Below are 20,416 nucleotides of genomic sequence, written 5' to 3'. Positions count from 1 at the left end.
TTATTGGAAAGCAGACATTTGAAATTGAGAAAACTGTGTCTGTGGTCTGATATCTGATAATCATCTAAGCTAACTTCATAATTCCCATTGTTATCACACGTTTTTTGTACCTGTGGTAGGAACACTTATATACAAAGCCAGCAAAAATTGTTCACTTATGTCCTATGTTTGTCTGATTTGACTCAGTCGATATTATTGTGAGAAACTTCAAATACGTCTGCGAAATATGTGAGGTTGTAGGTTTACTGATGGGAAAGTTTTTTTTTTTTTTTTTTTTTTTCAAAAGCTTTATTTCTGGTTCAATTACTACAAGTAAATAATTATACACAGAAGTTTGAATCATAGAGAACAGAAGAACATAGAAAATATTAACATTAGTGGGTTTTGCTCCAATGGAGACACCCTATAACATAATACAGTTAACAGAAAATAAACAATAAAATTAGTACTTGACAAACAATGTAAGTTTCAAATTATAATAAAATGTCTTGAACAAGACGTGCTTTTCAGTCTTCTGTTGACAGTTCTTTGGCCAATGTTAAAATGGACAGCACCTGTTGATTGGTCCAGAGTTTCTAGAAATGTAGCACTTAGTTTTCGGATGTAGTCACAGATGGTCGGAATTTCTAATTCATTATGAATCTGTCGGGTTTCTAACAAACCATGGAGAATTTGTTGCTATTCTCAAAAACTTGTTTTGGAATACTTGAAGTTTGTTCATTTTTGATTTATGGAGGCAAGGGACCCCAAACTGGACAAGCATAAGTTAAGAGGGGTCTGAATATTCCTTGGTAGATTAAAAGAGCGCATTTAAGTTTAAGAGATGATCTTCTATTGATAATTGGGTACATTTGTGCCCAATCTTGTGTTTGCTTGATTTAATTTTGAATTTATGTGCTGTTTATATAAGTAAGTTTAGAGTCTAATAAGACACCCAAATATTTAACAGTTCTGTCATTTTTATTCCATGGTATGATGTTATCTTGAATTCTATATTCCTTAAGGGATTGAATTTTCTTAGCGAAAATATTTTCGCTTCACATTTTAGAGGGTTAAGTGCGATTTTCCAAATTAACGAACCAATCCAACAGTAGGTCTGTATCAGTCTGAAGCATGTCAACTGCTGTGTCAATGTCTTGATGTTGGGAAATCAAGGCAGTGTCATCAGCGAAAAAGAGCAAGCGTAGAATGAGCTGGAATGGGTAGGTCATGCATGAACATATTAAACAGGATAGGTCCTAAAATTGAGCCTTGTTGGCACACCAGCCCGGATCTGTCGAACAGTGGAATGAGTAGAATTTATTTTTACTGAAAAAGTCCGGTTTTCTAAAAATGATTCGATGATGTTTTGCAAGTAATTTGGAAGTCCAGTTTGAAATAGCTTTATACAGAAGGCCTTTGTGCCATACTTTGTCAAAGGCCTGAGCAACATCCAGAAACAAAGCAGCAGAGTGTCTTTTATTTTCAAACCCTTTGCACTATTGTTTGTGTTAAACCTCGCAAGTTGCTGCGGTAGTAGAATGTTTTGCCCTAAAACCGAATTGGTGGGGAGGAATACATTGAGCATCTTCAATGAATCTGCATAGTCTCTTCTGTATTAGCTTTTCAAATACTTTTGCCAGAGTGGGTAGTAGGCTGATGGGTCTGTAAAACTAGAGGGATTTCTAACAGGCTTACCGGGCTTGTGGATAGCAATAACTTCAGCATGTTTCCAGGATTTAGGAAAGTAACCAACGTGTAGGCATGCATTAAATAAAGTTTTTAATAGCTGATGGGCTGTTGGCGGGAGTTCCTTTAATATTAAGTTTGTTATCAAGTCATACCCAGGAGCTTTCCTCAACGGTAGGTATTGGATAACATTTCTAATTTCAGATGTTGAGATATACTGAGTGGGAAGCTTCAAGATAAGATTGTGCTATTTAAAAACCTGTTGACTTCATCTTCAGTTTGCAAATTAATCAGTAGGGTTAGGGGAAAAAGCATTTTCAAATAATTCGCAAAAACCTCACATTTTTCAGAGTCACTCTGGTACGTCTCCTGGCCTTGTTGAAGGGGAGGGATCGTAGAAGGCGTTCTAAGAATTCTTTTGGTTGCCAGCCACATTGAACTATCGCCTGGGTTTATTTCACTCAAATATTTCTGGATAGTCATTAATTTTGAAAATATCTAATTCTGATTTTATTTTCCTGATGAGCCTGTTAAGCTGCATGCGATCTTCTGGATGCCTGTGTCTCTGCCACCGTCTCCTAAAAACATGTTTTTCTTTAATTAAATTTAAGAATTCTTTGCGGAGGGCGATTAGGACAAAAACATGGTTTGTGATTGTTTTGCGGACTGCTTTTTTAACCGAATTTTTAATCAGCTCAGTGAATTGTAGTACACAGTTGTCAATATCTTCGAAAGACTGTAAACAATTCGGCAAGATAATATTAGTTTCTAATTCGTTATGAAATACAGCCCAGTCAACTTTACCATTTATTAGTTTCAATGGAGGATTGGTAAAATCGGGTTTAATTGAAAAAGTTACAATTACTGGTAAGTGGTCAGACGTTAACTCGCATAAGGTTTGCTGTACTATCGGTTCATGAAATTATTAAACAAAAACAATATCTAATATGTCAGGTTGCTGGTTTCTCTGCTACGGATAAAATGTTGGTTCTACAGGAGCAGATATATTAATAGTTGTACGCATCAAGTAGTCATTCAATTTATTACCCTTTGGGTTATTAGTGCGACATCCCCATAAAGTGTTTTTACTGTTTAGATCTCCCATTAAAATAGTAGGACTATTATTATAGAGAATCCTATTTAAAATCTTCATCAACAAAACGTTTGTTAGGAGGTAAGTATGGCTGATACTAATGAAAAGTTGAGTCCATTTTGTAAAATTATTTTTATGGAAACAGCTTCTAAACTTTGTAACTGGGGAGCAAGAAATTCGTGGTGTTTATGTTTCTTTTGATCAAAAATTGCGACACCCCCAGAGGCATGAGGAGCCACTCGGTCCTGTCTGTAAATAGAATAGCCACTTATTTTTAAATTTATCAATTGGGCAGGAAGTTGGAGTTTCAGTGACACATGCAACATCTATATTATGTCTTACTAGGAAAATCTGTAAAGAGATGTTTTTTGTCTTTCAAGCCATTGGCATTCCAATTGAGAAACAATTAAGTTTTTAAAGAGAGTTGGGGCCTGATTGTTAGTCACGGCATTTTTAAAGAAAGAAGCAATAACCTGCTGAATAACCTTTTTCAACTGGGGTATGAGTATTTTTACTACATTGCTTATTATTTCGTCAAGACCTGAGATGTTACCTGCTTCCAGAGATTGTGGATCCTCTACGGAGTTTGCAGTTGAAGGAATGTACGACGGATGAGCCACCTCAGCATAGCTGGGGGAGTTCATATTCAACGGAGATCGAGGTGGAGATGATTTTTGGTTGAGTTTTCCCTAGGTTCGTTGAGTTTTCGGGGTCGTGTCGTTGTAACTTGTGGACGAGATTCTTGGTCGTTCCCTATGGAGGATTTCTTGCGACCGGTCAATTTCTGCTTGATGCCCTGGTAGTATTTACACCTCCTGTAATTTGAAGTATGTTCCTCGCCGCAGTTAACACACACTGGTTTGGTTTCTTTACTGACCGGGCAGTCTGAATAGAGATGGGATCCCGAGCACCGCACACAGCGAGGGTCCAGTTTGCAGAAGTTTTTTTGTGTGACCAAAGTCTTGGCATCTCAGACACTGTGGGATGTTTTTTGACTTCCTTTTAATTTCCACTTTAACTATGGCGTGAAACAATTGTTCAAGGTTCATAATATCACGACCACTTTCCGAATTCTCCAGCTCTACAAAACAGAGTGGCATTGGACTTTTGTTTTTGTTGAACAATCTTGATACTTTAATGGTCGGGTAACCCATTGTCACATAACTCTTGATTGATTTCTTCGTCAGTTAGAGAGTAGGGAACATTACGAATGATCACTTCAAGGTTTTTGTCCTGGGAAGGTTTTAAACGTGAAAAACTTTACTTTGATTTGTTTCATAAAAGTTAGTTAGTTTTCCTGTAAGTCATTTATTTCTGTTAGGTTTATCTTGATCGATTTAGCTTTGATTTCAGTTGTGAAAACTTGATATTACATTACACTTAATATCTTTTTATTATTTCTTGGTGGTTATTTACGTCACGCAAAAATATTGGTGGGATCTTAGATCGTGATTTATTTTTTCTTATATATCATCAGGAGATCCTTGTTCCATTTCATGTCCTTGTTGTGAGGAAGGAAGACAGTAGCTATGATCTGCAACATTGGTATGGGTTGGTTCAAGTATCTTGAATTGGTTTTTTGAATGAATCTCACTCACATCGAGGTAGTACTTCTTAGGAGGTGGAGAAGCATTTGCAGTTTTAGTAATATGTCGCTTTTTTTGGATTCACGAAGTCGTTGTTGTTATCGGGAAGAGGAACAGTTAGCATTTCATTCATGTCTAACGTCGAAAACTTTGTCCGAGCGGGAACAATTCATTAGCCTGGCTGGCTGTCATAGCGGTAGGAGTAGGTTTAAAACATTTTAGGTTAAGCCTTTGTTTACAATATTTGAATTGAACATCAAATTTCTTGTGTGAACGAATCTTGTGAATTAATCAAACAAATACAATCTAAACACGGTAAAAAGTTAAAAAAACAATAATTAAAAACACTTAAATAAAACTTTTGAACAAACAATTCGAAGAAAATAGCGGACTAGAAAACACTAGGTAAAACTGTTTTGTCAGTCAGCTGAAGATGATGGGAAAGTGATAGTACGTCATGTCAATTGATTTAGCATCGAAATCAAGTCGAATGGAAAATGCCTTAGATCTCGGAAAAAGTGACAAAGACGTAGTAGCTTAAAAGATCTTCCAGAGGCGAAAAATGTTGGTTATCGCAGGGAATGTGCTTATATTTAAACTGTATTTTCTCAGATACAAATTTTCAAATGCTTTGGCAAGATTTGATAAAATTATACTCGGAATGTAATTTGTTGAGAGACTTGAGACTTTATTATATCATATTCACTACATGTGTATTATGTATACATATGAATATTATGTGGTATACTCTTTGTATATCTTAACATGAAAGCCGATTTAGTCTTCTGTGATATGCCGAATTTAATGAAAAAGCTGAATACTAAAAAATCAACTCAGCACTTTAGTCAATATCTTTATCACATTTTAAGCCTTTTACTGTTATTATAGTACGTCCAAAATCTATTTATTTAGTAGTTGCTGTTTTCATTTGTTTTTGATTGAGATGAATTACATCATTTCTTAACATTATGGTGTAGTTTTCTACCCAAATGTTTTTAGTGCTTGCATTGTTCAGATTAGTTTTGAGAAATGGCAACTAATAAAGATGTGTTCTGTAATTTTGTAGATTTTGTTGTATTAATTAAATAGTTGTGACAATTTTTTGTATATTTTGTGCTCTTGGACCTTCATCAAAATGGCATCTGAAAGGTATTTACATCATATGTACTGACATAAAGCCTAAGTGTTGATTTTTGTATTAATCAATACGCTATTTTGTGATACAGTATTTTTGGGCTAGGCCCTTACTTTGAGAAGAAACTTCACCCGCAGTTAAACTTGTATACTTGGTTCTATTGACAAGATATTGTACTTGATGTGTAGCCTATCTTTCCCCTGACTTGTCAAGTAATTTGATTTGTGGCTAGCTTTAAAGCTTAAGTTATATTTCATACAAATTTTAATATGTGATTAGCTTCTTTCACAATACCTGGAAACTAGGCTAAGTAGTCTTATAGGATTAAATAAGGATTTAAAATAAGGATTCAGTATAATAAGTGGCCACCACCATATTTGAATTATTGATATTAAGAATTATCTAAACTACCGAAACCTAAATGTTGGTTGTCGAACTGTATTATGTTATTGGTATTTCAAATTGTATTGTCAGTTCAGTTGTTTATACATCTAAAAAAGTAGATAATAATTTAATGATGAATCAAAAATTATTCAGGCTATGTGTATTTATAAAATGTAACAAACAAAACAGTGTAATATTTAGGTACTTGGTAATAATTATAAGCATAAACATATCTTGTAGCTTTTGACACAAATAACACATGCGTATTACCATCATACTTTGTGGTAGCCATTACTCAAATGTCATACAAATTTTTAACATGTGAAATTTAATATAGGGGCAGAGTACGATAATCGGACCTGGTTTTTATATTGCTTATTTCAATCATCGATACTTTATATATCGAATAACACAACTATAAATCGGTATCGATGTTTCTAAAATAATACCTAGATTAAAGTCAGAGGTAATTCTAAGCAATATATGGGTCAACCTCGATTTTTCTCATATTAAAATATAATGTTCCAATAGTCAATTAGAAAAGGAAATGACTAGAATTTCTTGCCGGAAAGCAGTTATAGGGAGCAGGGAACTCATATTACAATATAATGTTCCAATAGTCAATTAGAAAAGGAAATGACTAGAATTTCTTGCTGGAAAGCAGTTATAGGGAGCAGGCAACCGCGAGAATTACCTATTAGTGATCAGGGGCACTGACGTGATCTGGGCTTCAAATTTGGAACTACTCGAGTAAATTTTTTTTCTAAAAGAGCAAGCAGCGCGAAGCGCTGCGCAGCGGGCAAGCATCGTGCGTGATCTTCGTCTATACTGAATTGATTCAGGCCAAAGGAATGACACAGATTCCTTTACCAGATTTTTACGGAGATTTTGTATTGGGCGGATTATATTGGTTTACTTTGCTTTCCAGCATGTAATTATGTGTTTAAAATTGTTTTACATACATTACCTACATTATATTGTAATATGTAATAACAATTTATCAGAAATTTTTAATAAAAAAAAGGATCACGCACGATGCCTGCCCGCTGCACAGCGCTTCGCGCTGCTTGCTCTTTTAGAAAAAAAATTAACTCGAGTAGTTCCAAATTTGAAGCCCAGATCACGTCAGTGCCCCTGATCACTAATAGGTAACCCTAAGCAATATATGACCGTCTGGCGGTTGCCTGCTCCCTATAACTGCTTTCCGGCAAGAAATTCTAGTCATTTCCTTTTCTAATTGACTATTGGAACATTATATTTTAATATGAGAAAAATCGAGGTTGACCCATATATTGCTTAGAATTACCAAGTCAGATATTAAAATTATTATAAATAGTTTAAATAATTACGTTTAAAACGTCATAAATACTAAAGGAACCATAGCCATTAATCAAACGATAATATTAAGACAGGTGACAAGAAAAAATTCATTTGAATATGTAACAATAAAACGAACATCTTGAAACTGAGAAAGGCACAGTAAATCGTCTTTAAGTGTTATGTTGTTTTGTTTTCTAAAGTTTAACTATCTTTTTTTATTTAAAATAAGTTACTTACAGAGCAAATTGTGTTTAGAATATAGTCCTAATGTGTATGTAATAATATGAATATAATATGTGTATATACAGTTGCTACAGATGATTTACTCTTTGTCCAAATTAATTACTATTGGTTAATTATATCAATGTGTATAATAATTAAATATTGTTTATTAATTTCAATATAAACAACCGGGTCTGCTTATCATACTCTACCCAAATATAGTATTAAAAACAGCTGGGATTAATTGATTGTAGCCTAAATAACTATAATTATGTTTTTATATTCAGTAAGTGTTCTGATCGGTAATTTGGTACTTTGATTCGATTGTTGTGATGGTGCACTGTATATGTATATGTTATTTGTGTCATTGCCTAAGCTGTCAGACACAATATCTTTCATAATAGTAACTTAACTAAATATTACACTGTTTTGTTTGTTAACATTTTATAAATATACATAGCACGGATATGTTTTTATTTTTAATTAAATTACTGCTGTTTTAGATATACATACTACAGCCAAAATTGTTGTAATCAACTGGATATTAAAGAAGTGTCTTATCTGATATTCAAAATTTAGTGATTAGGAAATGACTAATTACTAATTTACAAATATTATGATTTCTTTATGGTAAAGAATAGTTCACAAAATTCTAGTTTCAAGTGATCTTACATTGTTTGTTGGTTTTTTGAATGGAAAGTGTTTGGGGAAAAGATTTTCTTGGCTAGGGTGGTAAGTCCATAAAGGTAGGACAAATGGATCTTGAGTAAGACGGGAGGACCTCGGGTAGGGTAGTAGACCTCGGGTAGAATAGTTACAGCTCTCGATTAGCGCGGTTGGTTCTCAGGTATGGTGATTGGCCTTCAATAGGTTAGTAGGTTTTTTGTTATGGATAGGTTTGAGCATTTGCGTGACAGGTGTACCTTCAGTGAACTGGGATGATGTGTTGGGAGTGACTTAGGGAGTTGTTGTGAAAAGGGTTTTTCAACTTCTGCCTCTGAATAATTTTTTACTGAGATTTTATTCAGTGTGTAGCATTAGATGTAAAAATTATAAAGAAACATCCTACAGGCTAGGCTAACTCTTTTTTTAAAATGCAGTCTAAAAAATTGCAGGTCTTCAAGAGAGATTTATGAAATTATCAAAATTAAATACTGTATGTAGAAACATAGTTACATATATTCTTAAAATAGAAAATCCCTGCATTTGGTGCTCCTGACACAGAGAAATTGAAGTACAGTATGTTGGCTATAGCTAACTATGTGGAGACTTTAAATTGAAGTTGTGTCGGAAAATTATGTACAAATTAAAGTTTTTAGAAAAGCAGGATTAAGTTTGTATTCATTAGACCACATTATACATTGTATGAATCAGATGATAGCATTGTATTTGCTATATAAAAAAATATCTTGACAACCAAATTTTACACCAAGGGGTTGGTCAATTTTTTGGATCAACTATGATTCACAATTAAAATAATAGGTACTTTGGGATTATACCGACCACACCAGTATGAAGAACACAAAAATATAAATTTATAGAAATAGACATGATAGAACGAAAAAAAAACAACTCTTTAATTGCAAAATTACAAACTTACAAGCATTTCCAGGTATTGTGATCGGTATTTTTGTCGCTGTTATCTTATCTTTCTCGAAATCGTATTTTTGTCGCTGTTATCTTATCTTTCTCGAGAATCCCGATTACGGCAGGCCGCGCGGCATCACATGATTTGCACTGTACATAATTGCCTTTTCCATTACAATTCAATTTATATTTCTGATCAGCCCCTCTAGAATTTGATATTTTACTGAAAGGTACTATCTCGAGGGATGTTTTTTTCTTTCCTTGACATCAGCGCGGCCTTCGGTGCTGTCGAAGCCCGCGCTGAATGGCCGGAGGCACTCGCATTTTGGGTGGCGGAATGTGATCAAGAATAAAAACAAGTGTTGAGTGTTTTTTCAATAAAGAGTTTAGTTTTAGTTTGGTAATGTTTGTTTTTGTTGAATTTTTGTGTTTGGAGAAATGTAGAGGTAAAACACGGAAGTACAATAAAGCAACGAACCAGCTGAACGGGCGGCGAGACTCTGCAATCACGTTATCTACTAGACCGCTCGACTTTGACCTCTGTCTGAGGATGGGAAGGGGTTTGCGATAAGACAATTCCTGTTTTATATTGACGAAATATTGTTCTACGCTAATCTAGTAATCAGTAGAAGCAAAATGTCAAATAACGATTCATGTCTGGGTGTGGTCGGTATAATCCCAAAGTACCAATCCCTGCATTTGGTGCTCCTGACACAGAGAAATTGAAGTACAGTATGTTGGTTATAGCTAACTATGCGTGGAGACTTTAAATTGAAGTTGTGTCGGAAAATTATGTACAAATTAAAGTTTTTAGAAAAGCAGGATTAAGTTTGTATTCATTAGACCACATTATACATTGTATGAATCAGATGATAGCATTGTATTTGCTATATAAAAAAATATCTTGACAACCAAATTTTACACCAAGGGGTTGGTCAATTTTTTGGATCAACTATGATTCACAATTAAATCAATAAAATAATAAATAAAACTATGAACGTATACTTAACTCAGGTCATTATTCTTAGTATATTTTGTGCCATCAACCAATTTTGTTGCAAAATGCCTGTTTCATTGGTATATACATCAACAATAACTTTTTTTCAGCCCAATTCCAAAATATACATAAAGATACACTTGGTGCAAAAAAAAAGTTTCTGGACATCAGACGATACTACTAAAGTCTCCTCTTTACTCAGTTGTTTTTGGTTTACAGCATAAAAACGACGAACACCTGATGTATCTCCTCAAAGGTGATTAGGTTATTCTTGGTCACCCTCCCAAAATGCAAGATCCAATTAAAAAAAAATAAAATAAAACCTAACATCATAAATTAAACACTTTTTTTACAAAGATATCAATTAATAAGGATTTTTTGATCTAGAAGTGTAAATTTTTTAAATGTATTTTTGTACATCCCAATGTCACCCCACTTGACTGGAGGTAGGGTTTTCTTAGATTCCTCAATACAATATTTATGGCATATATTTTTGGTTGGATATATGTTTTAGTCCATGTATATTAACCCTTTTAGGAAAAACAAAGGTTTTAAAAATTTTAGGGTGAAACAATTTTTATTCTGTGACAGGCAAATGGTAGTGCAACAAATACAAGACCACAAAGATAAAAATTACACAAGTTAAAAACACAAGTCAGAAAAATTGATATAGTAGCATTAATGATTGATTAATTTTTAGATTCAATAGCTAGTCTTAGATTTTAACAACTTGTTGACTTCTAAGAACTAACGTGCATGGTAATTACTCCTCATATGTAAACCACATATGGTTTAGGTCCAAAATTCATGAAGCTTACAAATTATCAGTAATTGAAACAAAAACTGACAAACTGATTAATCTTGGATAATTATCACGACTTAGAGAAGAGTGGTTGATTGTTTTAGACCATATTCAGTATCTGTGGTATGCATAGTGGATTTCAGTTGCTTTAGAATTAAATAGAAAAATAGTTCACCATCTAGATTTTTTATTAATTACAAATTACTTAGAGTTAATAATATCTTAGAAGTGTAGTGATCAGTTACTTCTTTAGAACCCAATGTTAATGTGGAATTTAATTTCTTTAATGATAAATAGTCTACTTAAATAGAATTAACAGTAAACATACAGTAGTAGAAGACACTAATATGATATTTAAAATGTTAATACTATGGATGAGTGTTATTTATTTAAGGCCTTTTCTCTTACAGTTAACCCTATTTAAATCGCTAAAAGAATATCCCTGTAGAATACAATAAGGAAATCTTTATAGCTCAACACAAGCTACTAATGTCGGTGAGACAAGCTGATATGATTGATAGCTCCAAGAAAACCATAATAAAAAAAATTTAAAACATTTGTGGCTTTTAGTTGAAATGATATTTTAGTCTTTATAAAAAGAAATCTCATCTAGTACTAGTACAAATCTTTTGCACAATAGTAATAATATAGGAACTGATGCTTGTGAAACTGCTTTATAATAATTATTTTGTTAGAGTTCATAATAACCTTGTTAAATCATATCAGTATAAATCTAAAGATATTAAGCACCTTTGTTTGATAAATTTTAAGTCTAATGATTGAGAAAGTTAAGTTTTTTTTATTTCTCAACATGTTGATAGTAACAAAACACAAATTAAGTCTCACTCTTTGAATAAAATTACTGGGTCAAGAATGTTACCATCAAAGTTAATATTTACAATTTGAGAATTTGCCTGTTCTTTTTAATTTATTTATTAAAAGTATTAGTTCTTGATACTTTCTAGACGTGCTTAATATAGCTACAGTAATACCTGTATATCTAGAAAGGAGACAAACTTTCAGTTAAAAATGATTGTCCAATTGTTTTAGTTCCTGTTTTGTCGAGATTATAATAAAAATTGAAGTTAAACTTATAAAGGTTTTAAAAATAAATATATTTTTTTCTAAATTTTAATTTGGATTTAGATAAGGACTCAGTACTGAGTTGGCTGTGCGGAAATTTTAAAGGATACAGGCTCTCCAGTTGACTGGTACATATCTCATATGATTGTGTTATCATCTCTCTATTGGTGATTGTTTTAAATTAACTAAATACAGATAAATAAAAAGTACACAAAACAATATTGAAATCCCAACCTAACCTTTTTATTGAATATTTTTTACCTGAAAAATTATGAATCTCCAATTGTTTCTCATCTGATTCTAAAATTTACCTATATATATATATATATATATATATATATATATATAGGCGGATTCTAGGCTGTTAAAATACCACCACAAAGTCTCCCAGTTACTGAGAAAACCTGGTTTATAGTGTAATTCCCAACCTTTTTGTACGGCACACTAACTAAAATCCTATTTTAGTCATGCCTCATATAAATTCCATTACAGTAAAGGGGAGTTTTCTCTGTTGGAAGGCAAACACAGCTGTTGCAACATATATACATCAAGGTAAAAAAATACTTTCAATGATTACGTGGAATGTGTGCAATTTTACTAGTCTAGCCAGCTGACTTCGTTTCATTGTTTTTTTAGTGATACTGATGGGCATCGTGGTTCTACCGTTATTATTGTTTTGTTGTTGTAACTATAACTTAATGTAGCTAACCTGTGTCATTTCAGTGATATTAGAGTTATATTACTACAGAAAAAAGTACAAATTTTGGTACACCAGATAGTGTTGTCTTTCCAGGTTGCTCTTCAATTACATTGTTTTGTTTTTTTTACTTATAACATTTTCGTCTTTAGTTCTACTGTTCTTATGTCAATGCACCTACACAGTATTCTAATTAAACTGTGAAGATTTCTTTCATTAATATTCGTTTTAACATTTTTACTTGCTTTTATGTATTGGAGCTATATGGTGAGAAGAGTTTTAAATCATGGTTATTGGTAAAACTTTTACTTGAATATTCAAGGGCAAAAGTTTGTATACGCATATGTACTTATTTAATTATAAGTACATATTATCAGTTCAACTTTTCTCTCCAAAATATAATGTATTTATATAGTTGGAGTTTTTAAAAGTTTATAAACATAATCTTGTAAATCACTGTCATTCTGGCAACCTAACCGTATATCAGCTGTAGGGTTAAATAACATAAAAGGTTATCTTCATTGTGGTAAGGCCTTTCATACTCGAGGCTATCTAACATGTTACAAAAACTAATCAGCTTCACTAGAATCAATTTATTCCCAATATTTGCAACATTTACTGTTGACAGATCATTTTCATTGCTACAAAATTATTCAAACCTAACAACCTAACTCTATTTCAAAGTTTCAAACACAACAATAAACCTGTGGTAAAATCCAAACTGTTCTCATAAGTTATGTATTGTTAAAAAGTATCTTGTAGATTATGTTTGAAGTAAAGCTAACTTAATCTAATTAATTACTGAACTCTGCATTGTCTTGTAATTAGTTGTAACTTAAACCTAGGAGTGTCTATAAGAAATTCTAAAGTACGCACTATTTTAAAAACATTTTACTGGCTCTCATCCTAAAATTCATAAAAATTGTTAAAATTTACATATAAAAGTGGTGTATTTATGTATGTAGTGCTGTTTTATTTTTGTAAAAAATCAGACTCAAACAGCATTAATTTAGAGCTGTAAAAATAATTATATGTTTTAGTACAGTTTCAGTAACTTTTACCTAAATCAAATGTAAAAACATTATTTGCTACACACATAAAAGTATCAGCATGTTACTGAAATAAAAATTGTTACTATGTTGTTTGATTAAGTATATATTGTTATAAGGTTCTTTTAGGAAATTCATAACGTTATAGATATTTTTACGAAGAAAATTAACTGGCAATCTTTATTGCAACTGCTAAGTAACATAATTCTTATAAGTTTATTTTGTATTACATATAATGTTTGTCCTGTTTGGAAAGATATAATAGTTGATACCTTTGGTAATCAAATGTTATATTAAATTTTTGCAGGCATCAATGTGTGGATAGAATAGGGTTGTTAGGGACTTGTTCAAATAAATTTTCCCCTTATTTGAACTTTTTATTTGATATGCAATTGTATATTCTTCAGTTTCTGTTCATCTTGTTTTATAGCAAAGTACAAAGATGCCACTAATCCCAGATTAATAACTTTCTGCTACAATAGGAATGAAGGAATTATGGATTTAAATTAATAACCCTATAAGTTAATACAATATGATAAAGACAACAATTATCTTTTGAATTGGCGTACAAGTCATAAGCTAATTATTTCCCCTTTGTGTACTTCTGCAAAATATTTATGGAATGGTGTTAATTAAGTATTCACAAGGGTTTAATGTATTGATAACTAATAATATGTTTGGCTCTCATGGTACAGGAAAATTGTGCCCAAATAAAACTTTGCCATTTTTTCAGGATGGAATGGGTAGAAATAATAGAACCTCGGACCAAGGAGCACATGTATGCCAATTTGACTACTGGAGAATGTGTTTGGGATCCTCCTAAAGGTGTACCTGTGTGAGTATTCTGCTTTACTAATAAATTTGTAGTTATAAATTATAAGTCACTAACAGTAAGTTAATTTCCTGGGGTTTATTTTTTACACCTTTCCTAAAAAAATAACTAAGTCACTAGTTTTTGTGTATATATATATATATATATATATATATATATATATATATATAGAGCCTATACAATAATAATGCACGCGATTGCTTAAAAGTCATAACACAATCAATTCTTGAAGATATAAAAGTTATCTTACCTAGCTTTGTGAAATATTTGAGTAATTTCCAAGACACCGACCATTGAATGCTAAACAAGCATAATGTTAGTATAATACACATTTGTTGCCACACTAAATACACGTGTGAAATAAAACGTACTACATTGAAAATAAAAACATTTTTTTAGATTGGAAAAATGGAGAGAATATCATTATTGCCGGAAATTATGATCAAGTTAAAAGAAAACTTTTCATAAATTGTAACAAATAAAATGAAAGAATAATTAAGTGTTAGTGATTGGTACTGTACAGTAACTTATAATATGGATAAAGAGATTTATTTAATTCTTCCTTTATTTACAATTTAAAAAAATCTTTAAACACCCAAAATAACACCAACATTAAATGTAATCAATATAATTACGAAGATTATTATTTTACCTCAAACAATTGTTTTATACTAAAGATCACTTGTAAAATCTAAAGTTTGTGAAGTAACAAATTAATAATCCATATTAAAAAGAAAATAAGGAGGAATACAAATATGTTGGTACTATTGTTCTATATAGTTTAGTTTTATTCAAGAATTAAAAGTGGATTAGCTCTTTTTCTAAACTTTTATGCTACTGTTAAATGCAATTTTATATCACAATACAGTGTACATGTTATAGTTATAAGTAACGGTGTTCAATATACAATCTTACTTTAAAAACTGATTTTTGCAAATAATATGAGTATTTATGTTAATTTGAAAGATAAATAACTGGACATCTTTATCATGAAATATGTCTTGATGTATTATGAAGGCCATATCTTTTTGTTTCATTGTGATAATTCTCAAAGCTGTAGTGTTGAGTAACTCTGGGATTTTCCTTTTTCTTGATTATCTCTTTTTTGTATTGCGTAAAAGTAAATGTATCTAAACAGTTTTTGGAATATAATTTGTAATTTGGTGTTTTGCTAGATGTTGCATTAGAGTATTTTGAATTATAGCGTTTGTTCTAATTTCATGGATTCTTCCTGCTTTTATAATTGTTTCCAATGACAGTTAACCCATTTTGTCCAATATCTGATTATATGTAGAGTTTTGTTTCATAATCTTTGTGTTAGTTTTTGTCACTCTCAATATTAGATCTTGCAATAGCTATGTGTAAAAGCATTCAAGTGTATTTAAATGACTGCTCCAAAAAAGTGATGAAACCATAAATGTCATAACAGTCAAAGACTTTCAAACAAGATTATTTTAAAGCAACATATGTATGATGTTATCTACTATGAACTATATAACAAAGAAGTCTGACGGTATAAATTGTCGTTATCTCTCGAGATGTGTGAACGACTTCGGTTTCATCAATAGGTATTCAAATTGTATTATCCAAAAATACTGTCAGAAAATGAAACAGCCAGAAAAACTGATATTGCTTTTTAGTTTTATTTCATTTTATGTAATAATAATTTGTTTATTACTAGCTTTAAAGTAAAATAAGCAATTTATTGAGATTAGTTTATTTTATTAATCATTATCAAGTACAACCAAGTTTATTGGTAGGTTTTCACACAAAAATTTATTAAATTTACACAGTAATTATTTACTTAAAAACTAGGTTTTCTGTCATCACTGCAAAATGTGGTACAGAGTACTCAGCTAAGGTCAAGTAAATTATGACAGCTGCCTCAATTACTTTTGGAGTGTGTGCTAATTAAGTCGTTGACCTAATTAAATATGATGAAACTGTGCTGTGTTGAGTACCATACCGATTCTCATGGGCACAGGAAGGACAAGTGCAAATAGGAAGAATCCTGGAACACTGGTTATTAGCCTTTGGTAGATAGTATTGGCGAAATAAATTGTAAAGTATTTTGAGCTACAGATTGATATTACAGATTTTTTTCTTAAATACATATTAACCCATTGACTACCAATTAAAATAAAAATATTTTTATCCTCAGGTACCAAATTAATTTTTCATTTTGCAATGAAAATCATTGTATGGGTACTTAGGGTCAATTAAAAATATTGAACTACCATATAATACGTTAAAATTTTATATTATTATCTTATATTTTAAATATTTAATTGTCTAGCTACAACTATATTTATACCAGATCTTCCGCTAAAAAAATATTATGTGGGTCATTAGCTTGTCTTGGCCATTCCTTAGTTTGAAGGTTAGGCATTGTCACATAATTTTCTTGAATTCTTCATTACCACTTTCACTCAAAATTTCGTCATCCAAGTTACCGCACTCACTTCATTTTTACTCTTATTGAGTATGTTCTCCATAAAGTTACTAAAACTTTTAGCAAAGAACGTCATTTTAATGAGATAATCTTAGACAGCAACTAATCAAAACAAACAATCAACAAATGAAACAGTAAACAAAATCGATTTCGAGAGAGTCGACTAGCTTCAAAATCGAACATGTAATATTTTAATAGACCATCAATGTAATAGTATAGAAAAATGCCAAAATAATCTATATCAGGAATATTTTTTGACTCCAAAATTACGAACTTAGCGTGATGGGTGGTGCCTTTTATCAGTAATCACACTGACGCTAAGTGATGGTGGCAATATATATATGTCATTGGTAGTCAATGGGTTAAATTTAACGGCTTTTCCAAGACAGTGCAAATTAGAAATTTTAAATCTCTATAAGCTTATATGTTGTTTTTATTAGAAAAAAAAGTAAAGATAAAAAGAATAATATGAAGTAATAAAATGAAATTAATGTAGGAGAGATGAAAATAATGCAAGTATTTATGTTAGTAATTTGCTTAATCCAACAAATTAATATTTAAACGAAATTAAGATTTGTTGAATCTTAATTAATATTGTTACTATAATATCCTCATCTGACTATATCGCTACAATATATCGCCCTGGTATCTAAGTGACTAGTATTTCACTGTATTGCTTTTAAAAACGAGTTCAAATTCTGATTTACACAAGCCATTTATGTACATTAACAAATAATGTTTGAAAATTATTCCAGACCAATCCTTCAGATAGTAAGTAATCTCCAAACAGGTTTGTTATATATGTTGCATTGTTCCTTGTAGCCAGCACTGTTTTTCCATATAAAAATATATGTTTTTATTTTTTTTCTTGGCAAGAGTGTTGTGCAGCAAGCTTTGCTGGAGTTTCATGCAAACTTTTAGTCTTTAGCTCAATTTTTTCTCGAGATATCTTACAGATAAAGAGACAGACAGACAAACAATAGAAACATTTGCCACCTTCTCTAGTGATAGGCTTTTGCTGATGATCAGCCACATCTCAATGGGGACATTCACCATACTTGATACTTGATACTTGAAGTCTTCATCGATGACTGGAATTCCAGATAGATTGCGTCAGTTTGGTTGATCCCGGAAGGTGGGACTAGAAGAGTGGCGTCGCATCTAGCTCAGTGAGTGAATAGAGAGGCCTTTCTATTAATATGTTGTATATTTCACTTCTGAACTTTAAACTGTTCAACGCTTTCTTCTCTTCAGGTAGGCTGTTAAAGAATTTCAATGCTGCTACGGGGAAACACTTTTGGGACTTTGACAGTCTACATTTCGGGATATTCAATGCTTTTGCTCCTCTGGTGTTGTAGTTGTGAACGTTTTGTCTTTGAGTAAATAGTCATAGTCAAATTCAATGTGATTGCCTTTTTAAAAAAGGAAGTTTAGTGTGAAATTTGAGCTCTATAACTCAGTTTGTTCTTGAAATATCTTGTAAACAGAAAGAGACTGAAGAGAAATATAGACTGAAGAGAAAAGTTAAGTGATGAGCTTTTGGTGCATAGACAATTACAGTAGAACATTGTGAGTCGGCTCATTGTAACCCGGATATCAGTTTTGGTAATTCTTCTAGGATGTTGACTTAATGAGTGAGTAGCTTGTGTAACTGTGTGGTGAGTAGCCTGTGATGCATGTGCACCACACCCTTCCTTCTCAATGCCACTATCACAGACATATCAGTGCATTATTCTCTATTCAAAATGAGCTATCAGTGTTCTGTTGATGTAAATTGAGAGTTTAATCAAAGCAAAAACTGGCAGAACTTATTTTGCATTTACTAATTGTAAAGTTAACATTATAGTGATCTCTTTAAATAAATTTTCCAGAAGTAGTGATATTAAGGATGGGAAAAGGTTGTTAGTGTCATGTGGAAACAACATTTTTCACAGCTCAATTGATAGTCTTTTTTTTATTTATCGTCTGGTCATCCTTAACAAAGAACCTTAAATAAAAGTGCTACCTATTGTGTGTTTTCTCCTGTCATTAACTTTTGGTTTTGGTTTTATAGAAAAAAGACAGACAACAACCAGTGGTGGGAGTTGTTTGACCAGAACACCAGCAGATTCTACTATTACAACGCCACTTCACAGAAGACTGTCTGGCATAGACCACAGAACTGTGATATTATCCCTCTTGCAAAGCTTCAGGTAAGTACAATTCTGATTATTAAAAGTTACAGATTTGGAAATTGTACTTTTATTTATAACTTTTTAACAGAGATTGAGATAACGAACAAAAATTTTCACCTATGAACGCAGATTAAAAGTTCAATAAAATATTATGTGTTACACAGTTAGATAATTTTATTTGTTTGTAAAATATTGAATGTAAATCCTGAAAGGAGGATTCAAGATAGCCGCCATAACCCAAAACTGGCAATACTCAAATCAAATAAAATCATGTTTATTGCCATAAGACACAAGTATTGACAATGTCTAGTTACAGATTACATAAGTACAGATCATTTTAACCTAATTAATATAATTATATGTATTATATTATATAAATAATATAATTTAATTTAACATAATCTTTACATAAAATTACAGATATACTGATAGTAACTATAATTTTATATATACATTAAAAATTAATTAAATATACTAAATTATACTAATTTGTCATTATTCTGATTTTTTACATATTCCATACTTTATAAAAGCACTTTATTGTGCGATTGTATTGATATTTTGTATGAACACTAAAATAATATGTACTTGATGTAAATATGCGTATTTTAATTTTAAAACTTGTATAGGACTGCATCATTTTACATCACAAGTACTGGCACTAAGAAAGCTTTGAACTCTGATTTTAGGATTCATCCCTACTGACCTACAATAAGCTCAGGTGTACTAAAACATTTTGAGTTATTCAGTAATATTATGGTATGTGCTGAAATTTGAGTTATTTCATCAGTGCTTATAAAAATTGTTATCTTTAATCTTAAAGTCCAATTATTCTTAAATGGATCAGGAGATTGGAATAGCTTCCATTGACCATCACACGAGTATTCGATATGGATTAATCCATATAAAGTGATCCAGTGAGGGTGGTTTGACCAATTTCAATTTTTTATAACTTATTCCCATATGAACAGTTTTTTAAGATTCTTTATATTATTCCAGCCAACCTGTAGGTGTAGTACAGTCATTAACAATAAACCAAGTATGTCCAAAGTGTGAAATGCTACATATGGATTGATCCACATGTCACTTCAAAAGGATATGCTTATGACGTACCTGTAATTCAGCAGGAAATAGCATGCTAAGCTGCTGGTTACTGCTACTGTAATTATATTGCTAAAAATTACTATTTTGTGAAAAATATCTAAGCCAGGAGGGGTAAAATTGCTTGGTACGTTCTTGGTACTCAAATGAAGGATTATATATGTTGCATTTAGTCCTTGATTGGGTTACTTTTGTTGTAAATAGTTTTTTGATCAATAATATTGATCAGTTTTA

The 20,416-nt window shown here is 31.6% G+C and overlaps 1 protein-coding gene across 6 annotated transcripts in view; it reads left to right on the top strand.

Moving 5' to 3' along the window:
• Positions 1-5,176: 5,176 nt before the first annotated feature.
• LOC124357136 (rho GTPase-activating protein 39) overlaps positions 5,177-20,416 on the top strand; it is a 45,286-nt gene continuing 30,046 nt past the window's right edge. For 4 of the 6 annotated variants that reach the window (XR_006921925.1, XM_046808638.1, XM_046808650.1 and 1 more), the window contains exons 1-3: positions 5,177-5,496; positions 14,357-14,458; positions 18,961-19,099. Coding sequence is in view for 5 of the 6 variants with exons in the window: in XM_046808638.1 (XP_046664594.1) it covers positions 5,483-5,496; positions 14,357-14,458; positions 18,961-19,099 (255 nt within the window). In the remaining variant the exon portion in view is untranslated. The remainder of the gene's footprint in view (positions 5,497-14,356; positions 14,459-18,960; positions 19,100-20,416) is intronic. The other 2 variants (XM_046808657.1, XM_046808628.1) reach the window with 1 other exon arrangement.

Source organism: Homalodisca vitripennis, chromosome 1 (assembly GCF_021130785.1).
Source record: "Homalodisca vitripennis isolate AUS2020 chromosome 1, UT_GWSS_2.1, whole genome shotgun sequence".
Taxonomy (NCBI): domain Eukaryota; kingdom Metazoa; phylum Arthropoda; class Insecta; order Hemiptera; family Cicadellidae; genus Homalodisca; species Homalodisca vitripennis.
This window is presented reverse-complemented; position numbering and strand designations above follow the sequence as displayed.